The 23,485-nt window shown below is 37.7% G+C and overlaps 1 protein-coding gene across 1 annotated transcript in view; it reads left to right on the forward strand.

The window, feature by feature from the left end:
- The first annotated feature begins 379 nt into the window (after positions 1-379).
- snx30 (sorting nexin family member 30) overlaps positions 380-23,485 on the forward strand; it is a 28,325-nt gene continuing 5,219 nt past the window's right edge. The window contains exons 1-8 of the mRNA XM_053516385.1: positions 380-657; positions 10,844-11,032; positions 15,526-15,636; positions 15,913-16,071; positions 18,017-18,206; positions 19,334-19,533; positions 21,515-21,601; positions 23,255-23,407. Coding sequence (XP_053372360.1) covers positions 517-657; positions 10,844-11,032; positions 15,526-15,636; positions 15,913-16,071; positions 18,017-18,206; positions 19,334-19,533; positions 21,515-21,601; positions 23,255-23,407 — 1,230 coding nt within the window. The 5' untranslated portion in view covers positions 380-516. The remainder of the gene's footprint in view (positions 658-10,843; positions 11,033-15,525; positions 15,637-15,912; positions 16,072-18,016; positions 18,207-19,333; positions 19,534-21,514; positions 21,602-23,254; positions 23,408-23,485) is intronic.

Raw genomic sequence — 23,485 nt, forward strand, 5'->3', positions numbered from 1 at the left:
TTTTCTCTATTCGTTATGTTAATTGTATTTTTTTTATTTTTAAAACAAGCATTTCAGAGAAAACAAGCAATTCGTGAGAATGATGAATAATTTGTTAAACAATATTAAGTTTTTTGTTACTCAGATTTATTTTTTATGTTGTACAAATCTGGCAACCAGAAGCAAACTGTTGACGTCAAGTTCATACACTAAAATAAACAAATATTGCACGGTATTTAATTTTTTTTGCATGTTAATAAAATCAAAGAAAAACATTAAAAACGCTCTCCTTAATTAGTAGATGATAACCTCGCAACGTTTAATTATGAGAAGGAATTACGTCATACCTTAAACGTTTTTTTAAATAATTATTGTTATTACTTCCGCTTGTGCGCGGTGGACTTCCTGAAATGCGCGTTGCCAGTCAGCTGACAGATGTGCGCCGCTCTGGTTTGCGCGCTGTTTCCAGGTTTGCAGATCACCTGAGGGGGCGAAGATAAAGTGTTTACGCGGTGCATTTGCTCTTTCGCTAGCACAATGAGTGCCGGCACCCCGAAATCCCTGCCGTCCTCGGGACAGAAGTCTATCCAGGACATCTGCCACCCGCTATCTGCCGAAGAGTCCGTCCTCACCCCGAGCCCAGATGCAGCAAACACCAGCAGCAGCATCGGCCACAAGGTAAGCAGCTCCCTAAACACAGTACACTGGAAGGGTTTAAATCTGTGTGTGTGTGTGTGTGTGTGTGTGTGAGACTCGGAGAGAGAGAGAGATAGACATCAACCCACTCTTTAATTCTGCTTTGCATTTCCACTTATTTGAACCCGTGCGGATTTGTTTATTGTCCTCCCCTGCTGACTGATCTGGGAACAGTCTTACATTCTCCGCACTGCATTCCCCCTGAATAAAAACTGATCCTGAAACTGAGCATTACAGCCCCTTTTAATTATAATGTTCAGTAATACACAAACAGTAAGTGTAACTCATGTGTAACCTGCACTCACATGACCAGGACATAAGGAGTCAAAACTGGCTTTTAGGTTCCTAAGAAGCTGATTTGCTGGCAACCATTATTATTATTATGATTGTTGTTTTTGTTGTTGTTTTTATTATTATTATTATTATTATTGTTATTGTTTATTATTATTATTATTGTTATTGTTGTTGTTGTTTTTGTTGTTGTTTATTATTATTATTATTATTATTATTATTATTATATATTGTTTTCTTAATAGTCATGAAATGTGTAAGAAATTATGTAAAAATCAAAATAGTTAATTGTCCCTGATTAATAATAGTAATAATAATAATAATCAGGTGCCGATAAGCGCGACCGCTGATGTTCTTATGTCCCAAATGACTCTTGCAAACCTGTAATCAGCTCTGATGACTTTAAGGGTTTGAACCCCAACATCTGTCATGCACACATATGGGTGCTTTGTTTCATGTGCTTCCCTTCTTATGCGATGCACTAATCAGTCTGGACTCATCACACACTATCTTTTTCATTGCACTATAGTTCAATCTTTATGATGATCCCTAGCAAATTGAGACAGCACAATGGCTTAATGGTTAGCATTTTCCCCTGTGCACCTCCAGGGTCCGGGATTAATTCCCGCCTCTGGTCTTTGTGCATGGAGTTTACATGTTCTCCCTGTGCTTGGTGGGTTTCCTCTGGGTACTCTGGTTTCCTTCCACAGTCCAAAGCCATGCCGATCAGACTAATTGGAGTTCTCAAGTTGTCCATAGTGTGTGCCCTCTGGATTGGCACTGTGTCCAGGCTGTACCCTGCCTCGTGCCATAAGTGTGTGTATGTGTATATGATATGAAAATGCGCTTACTTTCACTATTAAACATAGCACTGGTTTTTACTTTTTATTTTTTTACCATGCGACATCACCAAGTGTTTAAGTGATCTTCACAAAGTTGATGGTTCATCACCATCATTCCAACTTTTCATAATGTGAGTTTCCTTACCCAGTTCCAATAATTAAAATTGGTATTTTCTTTGCTTGATGCAGCTCAAATATTTTACCCTTCCAAAATGGTGATTTAAAAAAAATATTTTTTTTTTTTGCCATGTCATCAAGCTATGATTAAGAAATGTGAAATACAGCCATGGGGGTAGTGAACAAGGTGTATTATTTTCTCTATCTTCCTTTTTTCACTTATAAACAGGAACAGAGGCTAAAACTCAATGCTTAAAAACATATTGTCCAATCTACCTGGAAGTACAAACAATTTGCGTTTAAATAAAAAAAAAAGGGGGGGGGGTAGTCTTTTGGTTTAATAATGGAAGTTGGATTATCTGTTTACGGCGTTTCTGTTTGGTTATTCAGATTAAACACTGAACGATTCCAGCTGAGTGTGACAAGAGTTAAAATAAATCTAATTACAGCTGCCTGTCTGGTTTATGTGTGTGTGGTGTATGTGTTCACGTGTGTAATTGTTCCAACATCATTCTTCTTATGCCATTGGTGACATTTCGGGATACAATGGTCAAATAGTTTAACAATCCAGTTAAATTGTTTATTATCTCTAATATGACTGATATTAAGGCGGCACAAGGGCGCAGTGGTTAGCACTGGTTAGAAAACCACAGTTTATTTAAGCGAACATAGAAGGGATTTGATATCAGGGTGTCTCGTGTGTTTACAGTATATGGGCAAAATTTGTGGATACCTGACCATCACACCCGTATGTGGGTGTTGCCACAAAGTTTGACGTACACAATTGTCTATAATGTATTTTTCTATGCTGTAGCATTAAAATTTTACATTACTGGAGCTAAGATGCCCAAACCCGTTCTGCCATTACAATACCCATGTGCACAAAGCGAGCTTTATTAAGACATGGTTTGTGGGTGGAAGAGTGGAAGACCTTCACCTCAGTTCTGCATAAAGCCCTGACCCCAACCCCACTAAACACCTTCGGGATGACATGAAACACTGACTGCACCACAGACCTCCTCGCCAGACCTTATCGTCCAGCATCACTGATGCTCTTGGGGCTGAATAATAAAATTCCCCCACAGCCACACCCTGAAATGTAGTGGAAAGCGTTTTCTAGAGCATTTAAGGGTTAAGGGCCTTGCTTAGGGGCCCAACAGTGGCAATGGGATGGTACTAGGGTTTGAACCTGGGACCTTCTGATTAGTACTGCAACAACTTAACCATTGAGATGAGTGGAGGTGACCAAATCTTGGAATAATTTCTTTAAGAAGCACATGTGGATGTAATGCTCAGGTATTCACAAACTAGGCTATTTTTATCCATAAGGTTTCTAAACAGTATATACTATATACGATCAAAGATCTCTCCAGTGCTCTTAATGATATAGACTTCCTCTATACTTAAGCTACTCAGTTTTAATGCTGGATAAGTGACGCGTGGGGTTTATGGACCGAAGATTGAACCAGCTTAAATCACATGTGCATTTAAGCTTTTTCTTGTATTAAATGTTAAATCCTGTGTCTCATACCCCAATTAGCCAAAACTTTTAAACCACTTTAGGTTTGGGTTCACCTTGAGCCACCATGCGGGCCTCTGGGGTGAGCTGTGGTATCTGGCACCAGGACCATGTTTCTGTGCTGTGGGATGTGGGGTGGGGCCGCCGTGGGTCAGACTTATTTGTGGTGATGGTGAGGTGAAGCCTCATTTAGGTGTCGAGGCTTCCTAGCCAATAGTCTCTTTAAAAGGTAAATTTCATGAAGCTTCATTCAAGAGCTCTTTGTACCGCCATTTAATGGACAAATTTTTTGCAGCAACTAGATCGTAACATCGCAAGCCAAAAGATTCTGTGTGGATTTATTTTTTTCAAAATGTAAAATAAAAATAAGTTTTCCTGAATCTTGATTTATGAATTCAAGACCAAAAATCTCCAATAATAATTTAGTTACGTGATTCCAGCGAACGCAAGGCTTCGTTCGTTCGTTTGTCACGTGAGTCTCAGGGAACCAAGACGTGCCTCAAAGCCAGACTTCATCCCTTCTGCTTGATTCAAGCTCCGAAGCTCCTGGGTCAAAGTCACATCACTACTTATTTGTCTGGGACTTGTCATGGGCGCTCGATCAGATTGTAATCTAGGGAGTTTGGAGACTGGGAATCTTGGGTTTCTTTTTTTTTTTTTGGGCTGGGCTGCATGTGCAGTTGTCTGTAGTGCACTGGGTGTTCTGGTGCCTTTCTATCGTAACCAGCATTGATTGATTTTTTGTGCTGCATTGGCTTTTCTGTGGGATCGGACCAAACGATGGTCCCTGTGGGTGAGCCTTGGATGCCCATGATCCTGTCACCAGGTCATACATGATGATCAATGTTGACTAGTTCACTTGGTGTTGGTGTTAATGTCAATATACATTTGTTTTTGTACAATTTTTATTATAACTGTCATTTTGTGTAGGAGATTGTAGATCAAAAATAATATAGATAGCTTTCTTCTTCTTCTTCTAGAAAAACATACTTATTACCCGAGGCTTACTTTGAACTGTAACTGAACAAAGTAATTATCCCTAAGCACAGATCTTTAGTTAGAGAATTCTCATTATATAATTTGACCTGATGAACACATGATGATGTAGTATCACATCGTGATCTCGTACTGTGAGACAAGCCATACAATCAAAAGACTTCTGACGTAGCACAATGTATAAAACGGCATTACGTTGTTATTACTGAAAGTGCCGTTGCTGTTTAATCATGTTTTGATGCCGCATCAAAAAAGTTGGTCTTTTGACATCGGAGATAAACATTGACAACGGCTCGTGGTTCAGCTTGTAACCATGTCGTTGGCTGTGCTCGGAGCCTGTTGTTGATTGTGTCTCTTTTGAAACAAAGATAAAGATTCAGCTTTCAAGAGCGTCCCGTGACTGCGGATGAGGCGCCGTGGATGTCCGAAAACACAAAGCAGATTTGGCGATACTGTATTATCAGGAGACAACCGGAAGATCAGAACACGAGTTGAGAATTTTTGCTGATTCATCATTATTCCCCTTAAAATTGGGTCTAAAAATATAACAGTACAGTTCAATGTGGATATCACTTTAAATGATTCCGATTCCAACCTACATGCAGATATTCTGACAGTTGTATTTTTTTAATTACTAATCTAAAGACATGAAAGCATTTTTTTTTAAATCATGCATCAGTTAATCTGTGCTATTTCTGTATATTTTGGACAGGAAGCTTATTTGGTTTCACTCTGACCTAAAGAGGATCAAGTTTTCTGGGTGTTCTGGATTTGTGCCTTTTGTTTAAAGGAATAGTTCTTTTTTTTTTTTTTTTCCAATCAGAATTGATGTGCAATTATACTTTATATTAAAGACGTCTTTGGGCCGCTTTCCATTCAAGGCTACTGTCTCCCCAGAGTGTTACATCAGTTAATTTGTAACTGTGGTGTGAGCACAAATGGATGCCTCACTTTGAATTTGTATGAAACAAGAGCAGAATGCGGTGAACAAGGGTTTGAATATCTGCAAACAAAACTTGGACCGATACTCTCAAAGGTAGGTGAAAGTATCTTAAAGAGAATTATTACTGGTGACGAGACGTGGATTCATCACTACGAGTCTGAGAGTAAACGACAGAGTATGAAACGGAAACATCTTCAAAGTTCAGAAGACAACCATCAGCTGGAAAATTGATGCTCACAGTTTTCTGGGATTGTCAAAGAACATTATCAGGAAAAAGGTTCAACAATCAACAGTGCTCATTACAGTAAGATGACTATTGAAGAGCTAAAGACTAAACTTAAGAATATATGTAGAGGATTGCTATCTGAGAGTGTTGTGATCTTGCATGACGATGCACGTCCACACACTTCTGGCCACACTGTCGATACTCTGCAGAAACTTTGTTTTGAGGTGTAAAAGCATCCTCCCTATAGTCCTTATCTTGCACTATCTGACTTTCTGACACTCTTTAATGAGGAATACAAAAGCTTACTAAAGGTACAGCTACTTGCTGGTAATTTGTGTTAAATACATCGTAACTTTGAAAGATGTCTACTTGATTTAGCTCATTGGGTTGGCAGAAGCTTCTCAGTCTCAGCTGAGCTATGGATTGCATTTTTGAATGGAATGATGGTTGTGGAATTTCATCTCAATTACTTATATTGTGCAGGTAGCCCCAGACTGAAAAAATATTTGAAAAAATTTATTTAATTTCTCCCGCACCCCCACACGCACATGCATACAATACACCGGGCTTTAGAGATTTTGTATTTTTACTTACACAAAAATATTGTATGTAATTGTAAATATCCGTATCTGCTGCGCTGCAGTGTCTATTTTTTGTACAATACATGTGAGCTACTTTTGTGATTTGTTCACATCTTCGAACGTTTTTAGAACCTCGGTTTGTTTGTAACTTGAATGTACGTAAGTTGAGGACTTGCTGTACACGCTTTCCAAGTGATACTTTTCACGATCACTGTGCAGAGCATGAAACTTTAGAATGACCAAGACCTATTTTAACGTACTTGTATTCACATAAATTTTGATTGAAGACAGATTTCAAAAAAAAAAAAAAAACGGAGGAAGAGGAATAACACAAATGGAATTAAGAGGAATAACACAAATGGGCATGCTGTTACTCTGCTTTACATTCATGCACCCTTTAAGGGCATCCATGGACCAGGCAGTTGTCCTTCCACTGTCCAGTTCAGTGCCATGACTGTACAATTACGTAGAGACGAATCTGAGCCACATAATAACTGTGTATTGTCACTATGCACAGTAACTGAAGCATAAAGCTGCGTCGCAAGACTTTGACCCAAGATGCAAGACTTTTTTTTTTTTTTTTTTTTTCCCTCTATCAGCACGTTTTCTGCTCAGTCACTCATGAGGAAGGAGAAAACCATGACTTGCTCATCTTGACCTGGTTTACTTCCTGATGAAGGCCGTACACACGGTTTGAGTCTGTTGGTCATGTAAAACATTCGACAGCGCTTCTGATGCATGGTTTTGAAATCAGAGGTGCTTTTGCAGACAAAAATGTACGTGATGAATTGCCTAGTGTTTAGAAGTCAGCGTTCTTTCCAGAATTCTGCAGTTTTTTTCTGAAATAACCAGTAGATCAAACTCAAAGTGCACATAGTCCACTTTTAACTTTAAGACAAACCATGAGATTCCATTTTATAGATTTACTTTAATAGCAAGTTTCACATCCATCCTGTTTCATCATTCAGAGCTGTTGCATGCGGGCATGCAGTCAGGAAAATGCTGTCACCGTTTCCAAAAGTACCGGATTTAAAATGAGGATGTTGGCTAAAAGATTCTGCTTTTACAGCAAGTTTTTTCTCTCTGCTAGGAACACTAAAGCTTTTATGGGTCTCAGTTTGTCTTTAGTCAAATTCTTTTTCCACATTGTTTTGATTTGGCCAAATTTATAGCAGTTAAGTTAGTGATCTGCAAATTTAAATAGTTCTGCTTCAATTGAAAAGCTAAACCTCAAAGTTAGTGGGCTTAAGTAAGATTGATGCCATTTTAGGACTAAATGAAATTTTATGGACATTTTTGACTATTCTTCCAGAAGTGCATTTGTGAGGTCAGAAACTGAAGCCCTGGCTTTTCTACACCAAACTCCACACTCGCTCATCCATGTCTTAATGGGCCTTGCTTTGTGCACTGGTGCGCAGTCATGTTGGAACAGGAAGGGGCCATCCACAAACTGTTTCCCACAAAGTTGGAAGCATGAAATTGTCCAAAATGTCTTGGTACGCTGAAGCATTAAGACTTTATTTCCCTGGAACTAAGGAGCCGAGCCCAACTACTCCACATCATAATGGTGATCGGAGGTGGGTAGTAATGAGTAATAAAAAAATAATTAAAAAAAAGACTTCTATGAGTAGTTTTACTGCTCCATACTTTTTACTTTTACTTGAGTAGATTTGCATAGAAGAATCGCTACTCTTACTCCTACTCGCTACATTTGGCTCCACTCGACTTATTACTTTTCTAACCATTTATTCTACACATTAGATATTCTTTATTTTTGCTAGAGAAATGCAGCCGGTGGATAACAATAACCACATGTAGTCACATGACCACACACAAACTGGCTGCATAGCAGGAAAAAAAAAATCTTCATCCGTGGTAGACAGTGAATGAAAGCATAAAAATTTGTTCTGTTGGGCACAGTTTATAATAAAGTTTGACCTTTTGTACACATGTTCTAATGTTATTTTCTATTTACTGAGCCATTTGGAGGGCAACTGAATATACAGTACATCTTACACTTAACTGTTGTATAAAATAGTTTAAAACATACTTTAGACTCGTAATTGGCTTGTGAGCTTTTTGAAAATATTTTTGTATTTTAGTTTGATGTCACACACACCTTTTTATAGAACATCTGCAACACGTACACTGCCCTGCTGTTATCCCAGACTGACAGAAATTTGATACAGTCCAGAAACCTCTAATGTCCTGAGGGACTCCTTTTAGACAATGTTTTCTCCACCTTTTATCTCAATGAATCATACTTCTAACACTGTTTGTACATCTGGGGAAAGTCTCGTTTATTTTTGCTCCAGATCCATTGCAGGTTCAGGGTCTGAGCATCAAGGTGACTTCAATTCAAGCTGACTGTGACTGACTTACATAAAGATTTTTTTTTTTTTTTTTTTTCTTCACATCCCACATGGCACATTAGCAGTCTTTCGGTCCTTGTTCGAGCATGCTCATGAGGGTCAGTGAGCCCAGTGAGTGTCTCATTTCTCACTTGGCCTTTTTAAAAGCCTGCACATAAGAGCCTTCTATTGCATTTTTTTTCAATGCGTTTACGAATCCAGTGTAGAATATGTTATCCAAATTTAATTCAACGGATCGTTTTAAAATCAACCATCATGAAAAAAGCAGCGGCGATGAACCTGGAACTGCTAAGAAGCGCTGAGCAATAACGATGGAGACAAAAGTAAAAATAATTACGAGGATGGAGCGAGGTAAAAGATGGCAGAGATCGCTTGTTCTTTAAACATGAATCGTTCAACCATCTAAACGTTTCTAAAGAAAAGGGCAAGATCATGGAACATCTGCCAAAGTGTTAATTTAGAAAAGGACCACAGGGTGTGGTACACTACCTGTGACAAGGCCATAGATTGTAGACTAACTGCATCATGTCTCATTCAGTTACCCTATAGTGTAATTTAAACAGGGGCTGTGGTTAATGATGCATATTACAAATTGTCAGTTATCTTCTGAACAGTCTGATCTAAAGCCTCATATAAACTCTAAGGCAGAAATAAGCATGTTCTTAAATGTGCGCTGAAGAATTGAGAATTGAAGCCCATTTTCTCCTTTATAAGAATTTTTCCTACGTGTTCACAAATCCTGTCAAGCCATGTGTAGTTCTATGGCAAGATTTTGTCTTGCTGCGGTGCGCGAGGGCGACCCGTTGTGATACAAAAAGTTTTAGTCCTTGCTTGACAAGCTTTAAAACATCTTCACTGCATATTTGTGTAAGTCTTTAGTGGCCTTCCTTTATCAATTGTAAGCAGTTGTAGCCAGGCAAGCAACTATGAAACCGAGCAGAGATCTACGGAAGGGCTATGGCGAACGTGAAGGAAGTCTATTCCAACACCAATTCAAAAATTGTCAAAGATTACGTAGCCATAACACTACATCAACAGCTAAATCGTTATAAGACTGACACTGATGACGGCGAGGAGTAAATGCATGCCCGTATTGTGACAGTCGTCCATACAATCTTTGCACGTCATAGAGCTATTTCCAGGTAACCACTGTTATTTATGGCTTTACTGTAATAAATAGTTGGCTTTCTAAGCCATTATGTAGTGCCGCTATGTTTTGTAAGTGATGCCATTCTGAAGCCATGGCAAACCTCAGTGAAATTGGTAGTGTGAACTAGGCATTAGTTATCAGATATGATTCAGAGATGTATCATGCTTCTTTTGTGTGGCAATTCATGTATCGCCACACTAACAAAAAAGTTTTATTCTTTTTTTTTCTATATATAGTGCTGTGAAAGAGTATTTGATTTTAAATTTACTTAAGTAATACACAAAGATAATCCAAGTACATACAAAATGACTTCATTTATTAAGGGAAAAAGCTGTCCAAACCTCCCTGGCCCTATGTGAGAAAGTCACTAACCAAATTCTTTGGAAAGCTGAGATAAATTTCACTTTGCCATACCCAGGTCTGAATACTTCCAGTCCTGTTGAATGAAGAAATCACTTAAATAGAACGTGTCTGACAGAAAGTGATCTTCATTACTGGGCATTATGCAGTAATTAGGCTGGGAATCTGCTGTGTTCACTCGTCTTTTGCATGATCTTGTGTATTACTTTGACTAGCACAGCTTTCACAACATCAAATGCACGGCTATTGATTAAGCAAGTCAGTACATGCAGTGGTTGTGAACATTGTGTGAATTAGAGTCAGGTCAGGGACAGTCACAGGACACAGGACAGGCTATAGGAGCTGTAGCTCCTATGAACAAGTTTAGTGAGGATGCTTTTTCTTTCTTTTTTTTTTTTTAAGTTATCGCACAAATGCCTAGTATGAATTTCTCTTTGCTGTGAAAAATTACAAAATGCAGTTTTTAAATGCTTTCACTTATTTAGTGGGAAAAAAGCTGTCCAAACCTACCTGCCTCTATGCAAAAAAAGTAATTGCTCTCTTGCTAAATCATGAATTAACTGTGATTACATTCCTTGAAAAACTGAGTAAAACTTTATTTGCCACACCCAGACCGGATTGAAATCAGTATATATACTTTTTCACAGCACTACATATAGTTTTACCATAACATGCTTTTGTGTTGTGGCTGCATGGTTGTGTTTTTACTGTATTATATGGAATTATTATAATTATATCAATCATAATACTTAATTTTTTGTTGCGTTTCAGGACTTGAGTCTCCCCAATGGCAACGCAGTGGACACGTCCAGCCCAGCCTCTTCCTCCTCCCTGCTAAATCGCCTGCAATTGGACGATGACCTGGATGGGGAGACACGGGATCTCTTTGTGACTGTGGACGACCCGAAGAAACACGTGTCCGCCATGGAGACGTACATCACATACAGAGTGTCTACTAAGGTTAGTGGGTCAAACTTGACATCAGTATTTGGGTCCAAGTTATTCAGTTCAACTCCGTCGTCTTTGCGGGATTGAATAAGGAATATAATTACACTGTTCAGTCTCATTCTATAAATGTATTGTGTTATTGTTAGCGGTATGTTTCTGCACACACTGACGTTCGAGCTTCTTTTCACTTTGTCACTAGGACGAGACAAAGCATGTGACCAAGTCAGACAGACAAGTGCTAAATGAAATGTCGTAATATCAGGTGCTCTGCCAGCTACGAGGATCTCCAAGCACTGAAATGAAAACAGTGATCACAGTTTAATATAAAATATCACAGAATCCAAGTTAAGCTAAATCACTTAGCTGAGACATGCTACCAATTCTATGCCTTGGTCATTTGACCACTTCCTTTTTAATAGTCTGCAAAAAAAATAATTTTTAGTACTAAGCTTGTTTCATGTTGTTGGCAATTTATAGGGGGGAGAAAAAAAAAAGAACTACAAGTGTCAAAACTATTAGCAATGAATTTTTTCTTCTTCCTGGATGATTGCTTGCTTTCAATTCTGGGAGACAGTAATCTTTAGCGGTGGAGGAAATAGTGCCGGAGTTAATGGATAACTGCAGCATTATGTCTCCGTTACAGATTATTTATATAAAGCTCAGCTAATTCAGAGAGAGAGAAGATAGAAACACTTAGCGCTCTTGAGTGCTATAGAAACTTGTTTAAGCGTCTCGGAATCCCTAGTGCTAAACTAAAACTAAATGCTAAACTAAACATCACTGACACACCATTGTCCTTTCCCCATTTCTAGCATTCAGCCACGTTTAAGTTTAAAGATGGAAAAATATATCGAAATAATTTTTAAGATGTGTGAATTCACAATTTGAGCCCTGGAATATGCCTGTGCCATCAGGAAAGATCAGTGCCCACTGGTCAATCAGTACTTTCAGGTAGTCAGCGACCCCCATGTAACGTTGCTGATCCTAGACCAGAAGCAACCCCAGATACATGCATGATACTGTACAATGCGTTTCCTTTTTTACCTGGACACAGCCATCGCTCTGGAATAGGATCAATCTAGAATCATCAGGTTCATATGACCTTTTTATCCCCCCATGTCGCCAAAGTCCAATGCTTACACTCCCTAGCAAATTTAATCTCACTAATGAATGGTTTTCTTATGGCCACAAAGCTGTTTAGCCCGATCCTGAGAGTTCTCATTATTTAATGATAATTTTTCATTAGTTATACCGCATTTGCAGCTCAAGTCAACCTAGTGTAGCAGCTCCTCAGTCTATTCCACACTGTACACCCACCAAGGCTTCTCTTTTTAGAGCAGCTTTTATTATTTATGTCGATTTAGATTCATTGAAATAACCCCAAGTCAGAAATTACACCTTTGCTCAGAATCTGCAGGCTTTTTTTTTTAATGCTCTGCATGATTATAATGAAATAAGAATTATGTCTTGTAGACAACAATAAAACTAAGAATATTCTTACATGTAATAAGGAGAGTTATTGCTCAGATATTTACGTAGCTATAAATGCGTGTTTATATTACTGTTTGGGATATATATGCACACACACACACACACACATGCACGCACCTTATTTTTCCTGTAAATTGAAAATGAAAATTTACTTTTTCATTTAAAAATCTTGTGCACATTTACTCTATAACAGTATTTAGTTACAGAATAATAAATGTGCACTGCTCAGATTAATTTTCTGACTCATCACTCAGTGGTATTGAGTTAAATGCACTTTGTGCTCTGTTATTGCACACTAAGAGCAAGCGTTCCATTAGAAACACAGCCGATTATGTGGAAAAAGATAACTTCACACTAGAGAAACAGATGCATGATATTTGTTTTTTTAAATGAGATGTTCAAGACATTAGACCGATCTGACTGGGGGAAAAAAAAAAAGTAAAGGTTTGTGTGTGCATTACATCCACCAGTTATAAAAACACATATTTATATTTCTATACACATTGCACATACACATGTATGTCATGTCAGGGTAATTGTAACGGCACACAAATAGTCATCTCACACTAACTTTTATAACGAACATGCTTTACTTCATAATGTTACAGACAGATCAAGTCACAGAATGTGATACTCATGCATGCACACACACACGCACACACACAATTTTCATTATTATATATATTTTTAAGAAATAAACAAATATAAACGCAAATACAGTCCACATGCTTTTGAGTTGTCTTCAGGGTTGATGTCTAACAAATCAGATATTGATGTGGGTGTGACACTGAGTGGTGACCTCAAAGTGGCTGCCAAAGTAGCACGTTTTAAAAAAAATTAATACAGTTTATTAGCAACTAGATAAAAAAAAAATCACAGATATTCGTAAAGATGTCATTCAGGCTGATTGGTCGATCATGACTACAGCTGTACTTTGTATTGTCTACATATCTATGTTTATATGTGTATATGTATATATGTATAGATAGATAGGTGGATAGATAAATATAAAGTCACCACTTAGTTAACTAAGGAGATCTGAAATCACTGGAATTTGGTTGAGAATTGTCCAATGTATTTTTTTTACTACCCGCAAGAATAGTGATGAACTCTTAACATGGCAACATAGTGGATATATATAATACATATTTTTTCCCCCTACCATATTTTATCCACCATGTTTACAGTTTATAACAGCTGTAATTTTCTAAACACATTTCAAATGCACATAGAGGCATTTGTTAGTCAGAAAAAAATAACAAAAGACTAACTTTTCTTAGTCCGAAAAGAAAAATCATGCCTACATCTAGTTAAGTAAATACTAGGGGAAGTATCTAAAACAAATAGTGGAGACAGTTAAAATTTTAAATAGCAGTTATTGAAAGGATATTTCTAACACTATTTGAACTCAGACCTCAGCGAACCCTTTTTTGTAGTATGTGGTGAGCACTTGTGCTCCCCAGGGATGTGTCCTCCTCCCACTGCTGTTCCCTCTTTATACTAATGACTGCACATCTAAGGACCCATCTGTTACACTCCAGAAGTTTGTAGAGGACACTGGACTTGTCCATGACGGTGACGGTGCCTGCATATTGGCAGGAGGTGGAGTAGCTGGTGCTATGGTGCAGTCGGAACAGCCTAGAGCTAAACATGTTCACGACTGTGGACTTTAATAGACACCCTACATAAACTCCATCTTCAGAAAGGTCCAGTAAAGGATGTACTTTGTGCACCAACTGAAGAAGTATGGTCTGCCACAGGAGCTGTTGATATAGTTGTACACTGCAGTCATCAAATCTGTCCTGTGTGCATTTATCACCGTCTGGTTTGGAGCAGGAAAGAAACAGCCTGCAGCAAACAGTATAAATAGTGGAAAAAAATATTGATGCTTCCTTGCCCACTCTCCTGACACCGTCAACACAACATTTTTCAACTGGCAGGTGCTACAGAATCCTGCACATCAGACCTCCCAAGCATATGAGCAGTTCCTTTCCTCAGGCAATTATCTTTACAAATATCTGACCGTTATCATATGCAATCTCTTGCAAAAAACACCAACCTGATCTTTACAAACCTGTTACGCCCTGTTTCACATCTGCAAATACTGTGTTGCAAGAAGAGGTGCATCACTTTAGTCCTATATGTGTCACAAACATTTGTTGTTTGCACTGCTCGTACATCTTGTACTGTTTATTGCACATACTGTTGTACAAAACTTTATGAACATTACTGTTATTTGCACTACTCACTAGACTTTTACACAAAGATTTGGACACACCTTCTAATTCCATAGACTTTTCTGATTTTAATTTCTTTGGACATTGTAAAACAATGCTGAAGGCGTACAAAATATGCAATAATCTCCTTCGAACAGTTAATATTGAGATGTATATGCTACTTATGCGCTGTAAAGTCTTTATACCGGCTCTAATCTGAGGTTCTGTCAATTTTTTGCTGGTAACTCTAAATGAACTTCTCCACTGCAACACAGGTAAGTTTTAGTCTTGCTTTACCTTCTTGAGAGCCAGTGATGGGTTTTGCAAATCAACATGGCTTCTTATTTTTAAACGCGTTATACTTTATGGATTTATTATATCATGGACCCGTATGGAAGTATTAGCTTTAGATTAATCCACATCCAGATATATTTCTTTGTTAAATTTAAAACACAGAAAGAAAAATCAGAGTACCCTGCCTAGGCATGTTGTTAAGAAAATACAATTACATGGCTTCCAGTTTCCTGCCTCTTCTGCTGTTTTTGACAAAAGTCGGAAATGACTCAGACTTTTTACTGATGAATTAATGCCTAGGGTATAATATTTCATTATATTTTAAATTTGAATTTAAATTACATTTGAATGTTAGGCTGAAAATTGGGGTTGGGTGGATTGTAACCTTGTCATTGTTCATGTAGATCTACTCACTGTATGTGGTTGTACTTAAGGGAAGAATATTTTCAAGATACTTTGTTTCCTCGCAGTATTGTCTCATGTGGCCTTATTTTTATTCCTTAGACAACCAGAACGGAGTTTGACCTCCCTGAATATTCAGTGCGGCGGCGCTACCAGGACTTCGACTGGCTGAGGATCAAACTAGAGGACAGTCAACCAACCCACCTTATTCCAGTAGGTAGAAAGGCAGTTATTTACAGTCATAACTTTACCACCCAGTACAGCATATTATCACTACTGAAACGTATTTATTATGTGTTAATACATCATAAAATAAATAAAAAACATGGGTATTATTTTCAGCTGGGAATATGCTAGTCCTAAACTTGAAATGACCCAAACTTTACAAAGCATGTTCTTCATCGTTCTTTAAGTACTCCAGTGAAACTTCTTGGTTCTTGCTGACTTATTTTTTCTCTTTTTTTGTGTTTTTAATTGTTCTCTTCAAAGCCTCTACCTGAGAAATTTGTCATGAAAGGAGTAGTGGATCGTTTTTCGGAGGAATTTGTCGAGACGAGAAGAAAAGCCCTGGATAAATTCCTAAAACGGGTCGCCGATCACCCTGTCCTTTCCTTTAACGAACACTTCAATGTTTTCCTGTCTGCCAAGGTTAGTGTATCATTGAGAGATCAGACAAAAGCAACAGCTTTATGTTGTAATTCATAATATCTCTTTGTTTGCTGTACAAGTTTATTGGCAGAGAAACTTGACAAAAAAATGAAAAAAGACTTGACACACCAGTACTACAGCTATTTCCCATCCTTTTGCATTTTTCCTGGTGTCTTGGCAGGATAGTTTTTATAAAATTTTTTAACCTCATCAGTTCTCATTGTAAGACTCTCAAGGATATTAATAGGTCATGTTTTTCATTTCCTGGTTGTTTTCAATCAAAGCTTTCATAGCGAGACTGACTTGATAAATTTTTCATGACAGGGAAAAGTTCTAACAGCCTAAAGGTTTTATTAGTGATTGCTGCATATTTTATTAGAGATTTAATGAGTGTCATTTAATTTAAATTTAAATGCTCTTAGAGATTAAGACGGTGAGAAAAACCACGAAAGCTTTTTGCCAAGTTAAGCCTTCCACTTCCCCACACTTTAGTAAGGTGAAAATCCACTTTAGTAAGGTGAAAATAATTTTTTTTTTAGTAGATTTTCTTTTTACACAAAACATTTTAAATGATATTGAAAAAGCCATTAAATCGAAGATCCCTGAAGACACAATAAAACACACACACGTTATTAGTAATGAACTTTGTCATGATGATGTGGCTTTTGGCTGTACTGTGGAATGCAAATAGCACTAGTTTTATTACTACTCATGTGACAAAAATCCATTTTGCTAGTATTCTTGTATTAACTTTTCGAAGTTGGCCAGCTGTGGTTATTTTAAAGACTCATTATGCAACTCAGAGACTCTGCTAGTGTTTCACAGAGCTTTCGAAACCGGTCCCAGGAAAACACCTGGAGTTCCTGTCTGTTTAATTCAGCTAATTAGAATAAGCAACATGGTTTAAAAACTATACATATCCATACTCTGTAGAATATTTAAGAAGACCCTGACTTACAAGAACAAGCTTTTATGATTTTCAAAGAGAAGTGAAACAGGACTAAGTACATTACTGTGCAAAAGTCTCTTGAGCCTCATACAAAAAAAATAGTCAGTGATGTCCAATAAATAAAAGAAATAGAAACGAATGTTTTACTGCATAATGTCTAAAAATTTAAATGATTTAACATTGGTTGATTATTTAACAACCTCAGCAGCAACCTCATTTTCCCTTTCATCTGTTCCAACCACTTAGCATTCAGCATCACCAGTATACTAATCACCGACCGGACCATCCGTCATCATCTGCACTTTCCCCCAATTTCTCTCTGGGGGGGAAGAAAAATCGATTCAATTATGTATCATGATTGTTTAGTTTGGCAATTCATTTATTACCACACTGACTCCAAAATCAATGTTTAACAATACATGTTTGCATTTGAGGTGGTAAGATGTTGCTATTCTTTTATAATCTTGCACTCTAAACTATTCACATCATTCCTTGTGATAGGAGGAAAACTTATTTACTAAGTTTGTTTAGAATTATAACAAAATCTTTTTAAAAATGTTAATCGGTGTCGCAAAAAATTGCAAAACTTACAGGTCGAATCGGCACATGGATATCGTGGTAACATCGTATCTGGAGGTCTTTGGTGATTCCCATCCCTACTGGTTCATACCCTAATTTAGATGCTTTTTCTAATCTTTAAATGATTTAAAGGTCACTGTATGGCTTAACAAACAAAAAGCAGTCCTCTGAAACTGTCTGGGAAAAGGGACTGGACTAAAAATGAGAGCCATATCTTGCCAAGAATGAGAGCCAAAAAAGTCCTTCAGGAAGCCTGGAGAATTATTCCTTAATACTACATTAAAATACATCTAAAAGCCTGGCTCTTTGGAAGCAAACTATGAAAAAAACAAGAGGTGACTCAAGACATTTTTTTTTACAGTACTACTGCATGTTGCAGGAATATTAAGTATGAGCTGTTTTCTGTTTCTCTTCTAGGATTTGAATAAAAGGCAAGGCCTGGCTCTGCTGTCGAAGATGGGGGAGTCTGTGAAGTATGTGACCGGTGGCTACAAGCTGAGAGCACGGCCAGTGGAGTTTGCCTTAATGGGTGACTATCTGGATATGTTTACGCAGAAGCTGGGCACCATCGACAGGATAGCACAAAGAATCATCAAAGAGCAGTCAGGTAAAGGCTACAATGACTGCTTGCGTTATCCCAATTAAAAAACCCTGGAATTCCAGAGTTCAGCAAGTTGGCCAAGAATTTCATCGTGAAATCACTTAATAGCAGGAGTAAATAGTAAAAGTGCAAATGCGCTTATGCTCAGCCCAAAAACCTTAAAGACTTTAATATAACACTAGGTTTTAGCATCAAGTCAGTTATTTGTTTCTATGTTTAATGACGGACCATATTATTATGGTCCACAAAGTGATAATTTCTGTATATGCAGTAGATTTAAAAAATGTATTGTGTATATTGGCTTAATCATCTTGTGCTGGGGAATTTAGTTCAGTATGAGTAAGTATAGGGTAATTATTACTAGTCTTTCTGGACTAGTCATAACTGCACAATTAAAGATATCAAAGATACAGTACCTAAGAATATCTGTGCTTCAATATCACTTTTCGACTGCTTTTAACTTATTTGATCATATCAGGCATCTTGTACTAGAAATTAGTTTCTCCTCCAATTTGAACAATGCCACTTAGTCGTGATTTATTTTCTACATTCTAGAACAATACTATGAAACAATACTTTTCAAACTATGAAGTAACATCTATGGAATTAGGTAATTATGTAACAACAACAACAACAGTCAGTTGTTATTTTAGGACGGGGAGTTCTGACAGTATTGTCAAGTGCATTTGCAAAACCCATTAAGCACCATGATGCAACTGGCCCTCATGAAGACCATCCCAGGAAAGCAAGACCAAAACTTACCTCTGCTGCAGAGGAGAAGGTGATTTTAGATTTACCAGAGTCAAAAATCTCCAATTAACAGCTTATCAGTTTATAAAGGCTTTACAGTATATGAGGAGCAGATACATCTCAATATCAACTTTTCAAATGAGATTATTGCATATTTTGTAGAAAAAAAAAAAATTGGAACGACCACAGAGTTAGAAAGTGATCCTAAGTGATCCCAAACTGATTAAAACTGTGGTTAGAATCAGTTTGTAGGAAAATTAAGTTTCGTCTACAAATTCTAGCTGCAGTTTGCATCTTGGACAGCAGAGGGATTTATAAATTACAATTAAACAAATCAAAATATAACTTAACTTAAATTGTGTTCCAATCCTGTTTCTCCAAAGAGTACCTAGTGGAACTGAGAGAGTACGGGCCACTTTACTCCTCATGGGCCTCCTCCGAGCAGGAGCTCCAGGAGCCGCTGGACGGCGTGGCAGGCTGCGTGGCTAATTGTTGCAGCGCTTTGGAAGAACTCACAGAGGACATGAGTGAAGACTTCCTGCCTGTCCTGCGGGAATACGTTCTCTACACCGAGTCCATGAAGGTAGACTGCATGTCAGAGTTTTTTTTTCAATATTGTGTGTCATGTTGTTATTTTAGGAATGTTTAAGGATTAATAGATCTTTTGCTCTTTGGGAGGAACAGCCAGATACTAATGGGTTTTTAAAATGGGGGAACTTTTCACACTGATCTCAGCCCAGAAAATTCGACTTACATTTGAGAGAGTACATGATAAACAAAAACTTGTATCCAAATGGAGCCAAGACGGAGGTCAGTGAAGAATGCCCCGAGTGGGCATTACAAAAGGAAGCCTATAGTATTATTTATAATTACCTTTCTTCTACCATTAACATAGAATTTGATTGTGGACATGGGGAAAAAATCTAGCTTAAGCTACAGTACTTAATCATAGGTCGTAAGTGACGTGATGAAACCATGTTCTAAATTGTTTTCTTAAATTTTTTGCCCATCAAACTGTAAATGAGAACAACATGTAGGTAGGAACTAAATTTGTCTCCAGTGAAGTGAAGTGAAGAAGTGCTACATCAATTTTACCATAGGTTTACTCTGTGTCGTTATTAACGCCGATAAGTTTGCATAGGATACAGAAAAGTTCAGTTTAGACTGCATTATTTTGTTATTTATCACTGTTTGTAAAACTGTATCTGTGTGCTGCACATGCAAATAGAAAAACAAGTAGCTATCAAGCTTTATCGGTTGCATGACAAATTATATTATCACGATACCTAGGTGCGATTCGTTTATTGTCACAATTTTATAAATATCCCTATTACATTTTTTATTTTATTTTATTTTTTTTGTTGCAATTCTGAAAAAACTAAGCAAATAATCAGCTCTTACCACTCAGGATGCTGTGCTGCCTGCCAATATGTGAATAGTTTACAGTGCACCACTTGTAATATCATAGAGGAACGGCAACATTTTTAACACCTCAAATCGGAAACAAATAAAAGTGTATTTAATTAATTTTGGGTCAATGTGGTGATGCATCAAACTTTACAGAAAAGAATGGCAATACATGCCTGAATCATTCCCCCCTCCATCTCTAGTACATAGCAGTACAGCTGCAGAGCTGGATTTCCAGTCACATGCTTTGTCATGGAATTGCAGCATACTGTCTACACCTGTCAGATTTCTCTCAAGGGTGCGGATGTATTTTCACATGCCTCTGCTTTCTTGATCTCGGCTCTCAAAGCTTCTGAAGTGTCTCCCAGTTGGATGCATACCTACATACATATCAAAATATCTGCATCTCAGCACCTCTGCTTTTCTTTTGCACAAGAGCCAGAGAAAGGAAGTATTGAGCAAGAAAGAGCTTTTTTCACAAGCTACACATTAACCCTTAAAGTGTGTTCTCAAATAAAATGTAATGGTGTATAGTAAGCACTTATTATTCTTATACAGTAAGAGGCAATGATATACAGTAATAGGCATTATCTATGAATTAACTGAATGCATGTGTGCCGTTTTATTTACATTTATTTATTTTAATACTCAAGTGATAAATATTTTACTATATGGGAACTGATCTCATGGAAAGATATTTTGCGCTTATTAAGTGGTGAATCATTGCCTTGAAGCAGTAATTAAATTGCGAATTCAACAGGAAAAACATCTTCACTTTCCAAAAAAGGAGGAAAAGCTTATACCCTTCAGTCGACAGGGGTCTGATGGGAATAGACCAGGAGGCTCAGCGCTTCTCTGGTGCTGACTGCATCTTGTTAACTTTTCCAATCTTTAGGGCCATTATTCTTCTCCCTAAAGCTCCCCAGCGCACACGTACTTTAGACTGCCGTTTGTGCAAAGCTGTTTTAATAGCTTCCATATTGGCGCTGCCTCACTGTGTGCAGTTGCAGTGATGCCAAACGCTGAACTGTGAACTAATTTCAGCCCGCTGTGGCTCTGACTATCTTGGTTTTATAACTGAATTTATGGATAGTTGGCAGGCTGTTTGCAAAGTTTATGCACAATGTTTCCATCATGATGTTACTCTTAATTTACAGAATGTTTTGAAAAAGAGGGACCAAGTCCAGGCCGAGTACGAGTCTAAACTGGAGGCGGTAGCGTTTCGTGAGGAAAAGAGGACAACAGTAAGTATCATTTTTGGAAAATCATAATGTATGAAACTGTTAGGAGAAAAAAATAGCAGGTAAACAGGAGTACCAGTTGAAACAAAATAAATTAGGTTTATAAAACAGGGGGTTTCACTAATTAATATATCTTATCAGGCTGGAGGGTTGGGCTATTTATCTGAACAACTAGTAAAAAAAACTGGCAATGTGACAATGGCATTAGCTTCTGGAGCCATGGCTTGTGTGATTTCCAGATCTAAACCCAATAGAAAACTGCTGGACAATGTTGAAAAACCATCAATCGATGGTTTTAGTGATTAAACCATCTTTATTACATGATCTTCAGGAAGCAATCAAGCAGGCATGGATTGAGTGAGTGACACTAGAATACTGCAGATGTCTTTTTTATTCTATGCGCAGCCGGATCCATAAGGTTTTGAAGAATAGGGCGACGTACTAAATCTTGATTGTTGTATACCAATTTCATTGCACAAAATACAGATACACTACATGGTGGTGTAATGGTTAGCACTGTTGCCTTGCACCTCTGTGTGCATGGAGGTTGATAGATAAAAATAGAGATACAAACCACTGGTATCTCTCAAGAACAGAAGGCCAGATTAGGCTTTGCTAAAAAAACTAAAACAAAGGATGTCCAGTTCTGATGAAAGATCAACATGTAACCAGGATGATTGGAAAGGAAGAGAAGGGTGGAGAAGGAAATGAAGGGCTCATGTTCCAAAGCATGCCACACTATCATACATGGCAGAGTAAGCGTTATGGCATGGGCATGTGTGGCTGCCAGTGAAACTGGGTCACTGGTGATTATTAATGGTGTGACTGCTGATATAAGTAGCAGGATGAACTCCGAAGTGTAATGAGCTATAATTTCTGGTCAGATTTAGTCAAATGCTGCAAAACTGATAGGATAGTGCTTGACGATACAGATGAAAAAAACAACAACAATACAGTACATACAGTAAAAGCAAACCAAGATTGTTCTTGGTTGATTGTTCTTAAAGTACCTAGTAAGTCACCTGACTTCAACCTAACTGAGTATGGTTTCTTGCCTCCAGACAAAACAGAAAGACACACAAGTGGCAACAGAAGGCAGCTGTAGTAAAGGATAGGCTGAGACTCCAGGAAGGAAACTCAGCATTTGGTTATCTTCATGAACTTAGGCAGACATTGACTTCAGCTTTTGCATTAATGTTTTAATAATAATTCTCTTATTTATTATTATTTTTTCCCTGTTTATTTACTTTAGAGCCTGTGGAAATGGATGGAATTGGTAAAAATGGCTGTAGTTCTTAACCTTTCATCCAATATTTTATGACTCATCCCCTGAATTAAAGCTTTGAGTCTACACTTCAATAACCTTTTGATTGCTGATATTTTAAATCCATTGTGGTGGTGCACAAATACAATGATAAAAATACAAAAATTGCCTTCTTGCCTGTCCAAATACTTATGGACCGTATTAGCTATTACTTGTGTGTACCAGACCACGGGTACTTTGCTCAAATATTTTAATGTCTGGTGGTATTTAATTCTTAAAGTATTGATGTGAAGTTTGCAGAATATGTGCTGCCTGATGGTACATCAGATCTTTGTACAAAATAGTGTTTTATTTGGAGCACAGAAGAAGGTTATTTGTGTGTCCTTGTGCAGGTGCCTACAGATGTAGAGAAGTGCCAGGATCGGGTGGAATGCTTCAATGCCGACCTAAAGGCTGACTGGGAGCGCTGGCAGAACAACAAGCGGCAAGATTTCAGACAGCTGTTGACCGGCGTGGCAGACAAAAACATCCAGTACTATGAAAAGGTAAAGGACAGAGACACTATGTTTATGGGGAATATTTCTTTAGGTTGAGTTGAAATCATTACAGTTGGTCACAAATTA

The sequence above is a fragment of the Clarias gariepinus genome, chromosome 17 (assembly GCF_024256425.1).
Source record: "Clarias gariepinus isolate MV-2021 ecotype Netherlands chromosome 17, CGAR_prim_01v2, whole genome shotgun sequence".
NCBI lineage: Eukaryota > Metazoa > Chordata > Actinopteri > Siluriformes > Clariidae > Clarias > Clarias gariepinus.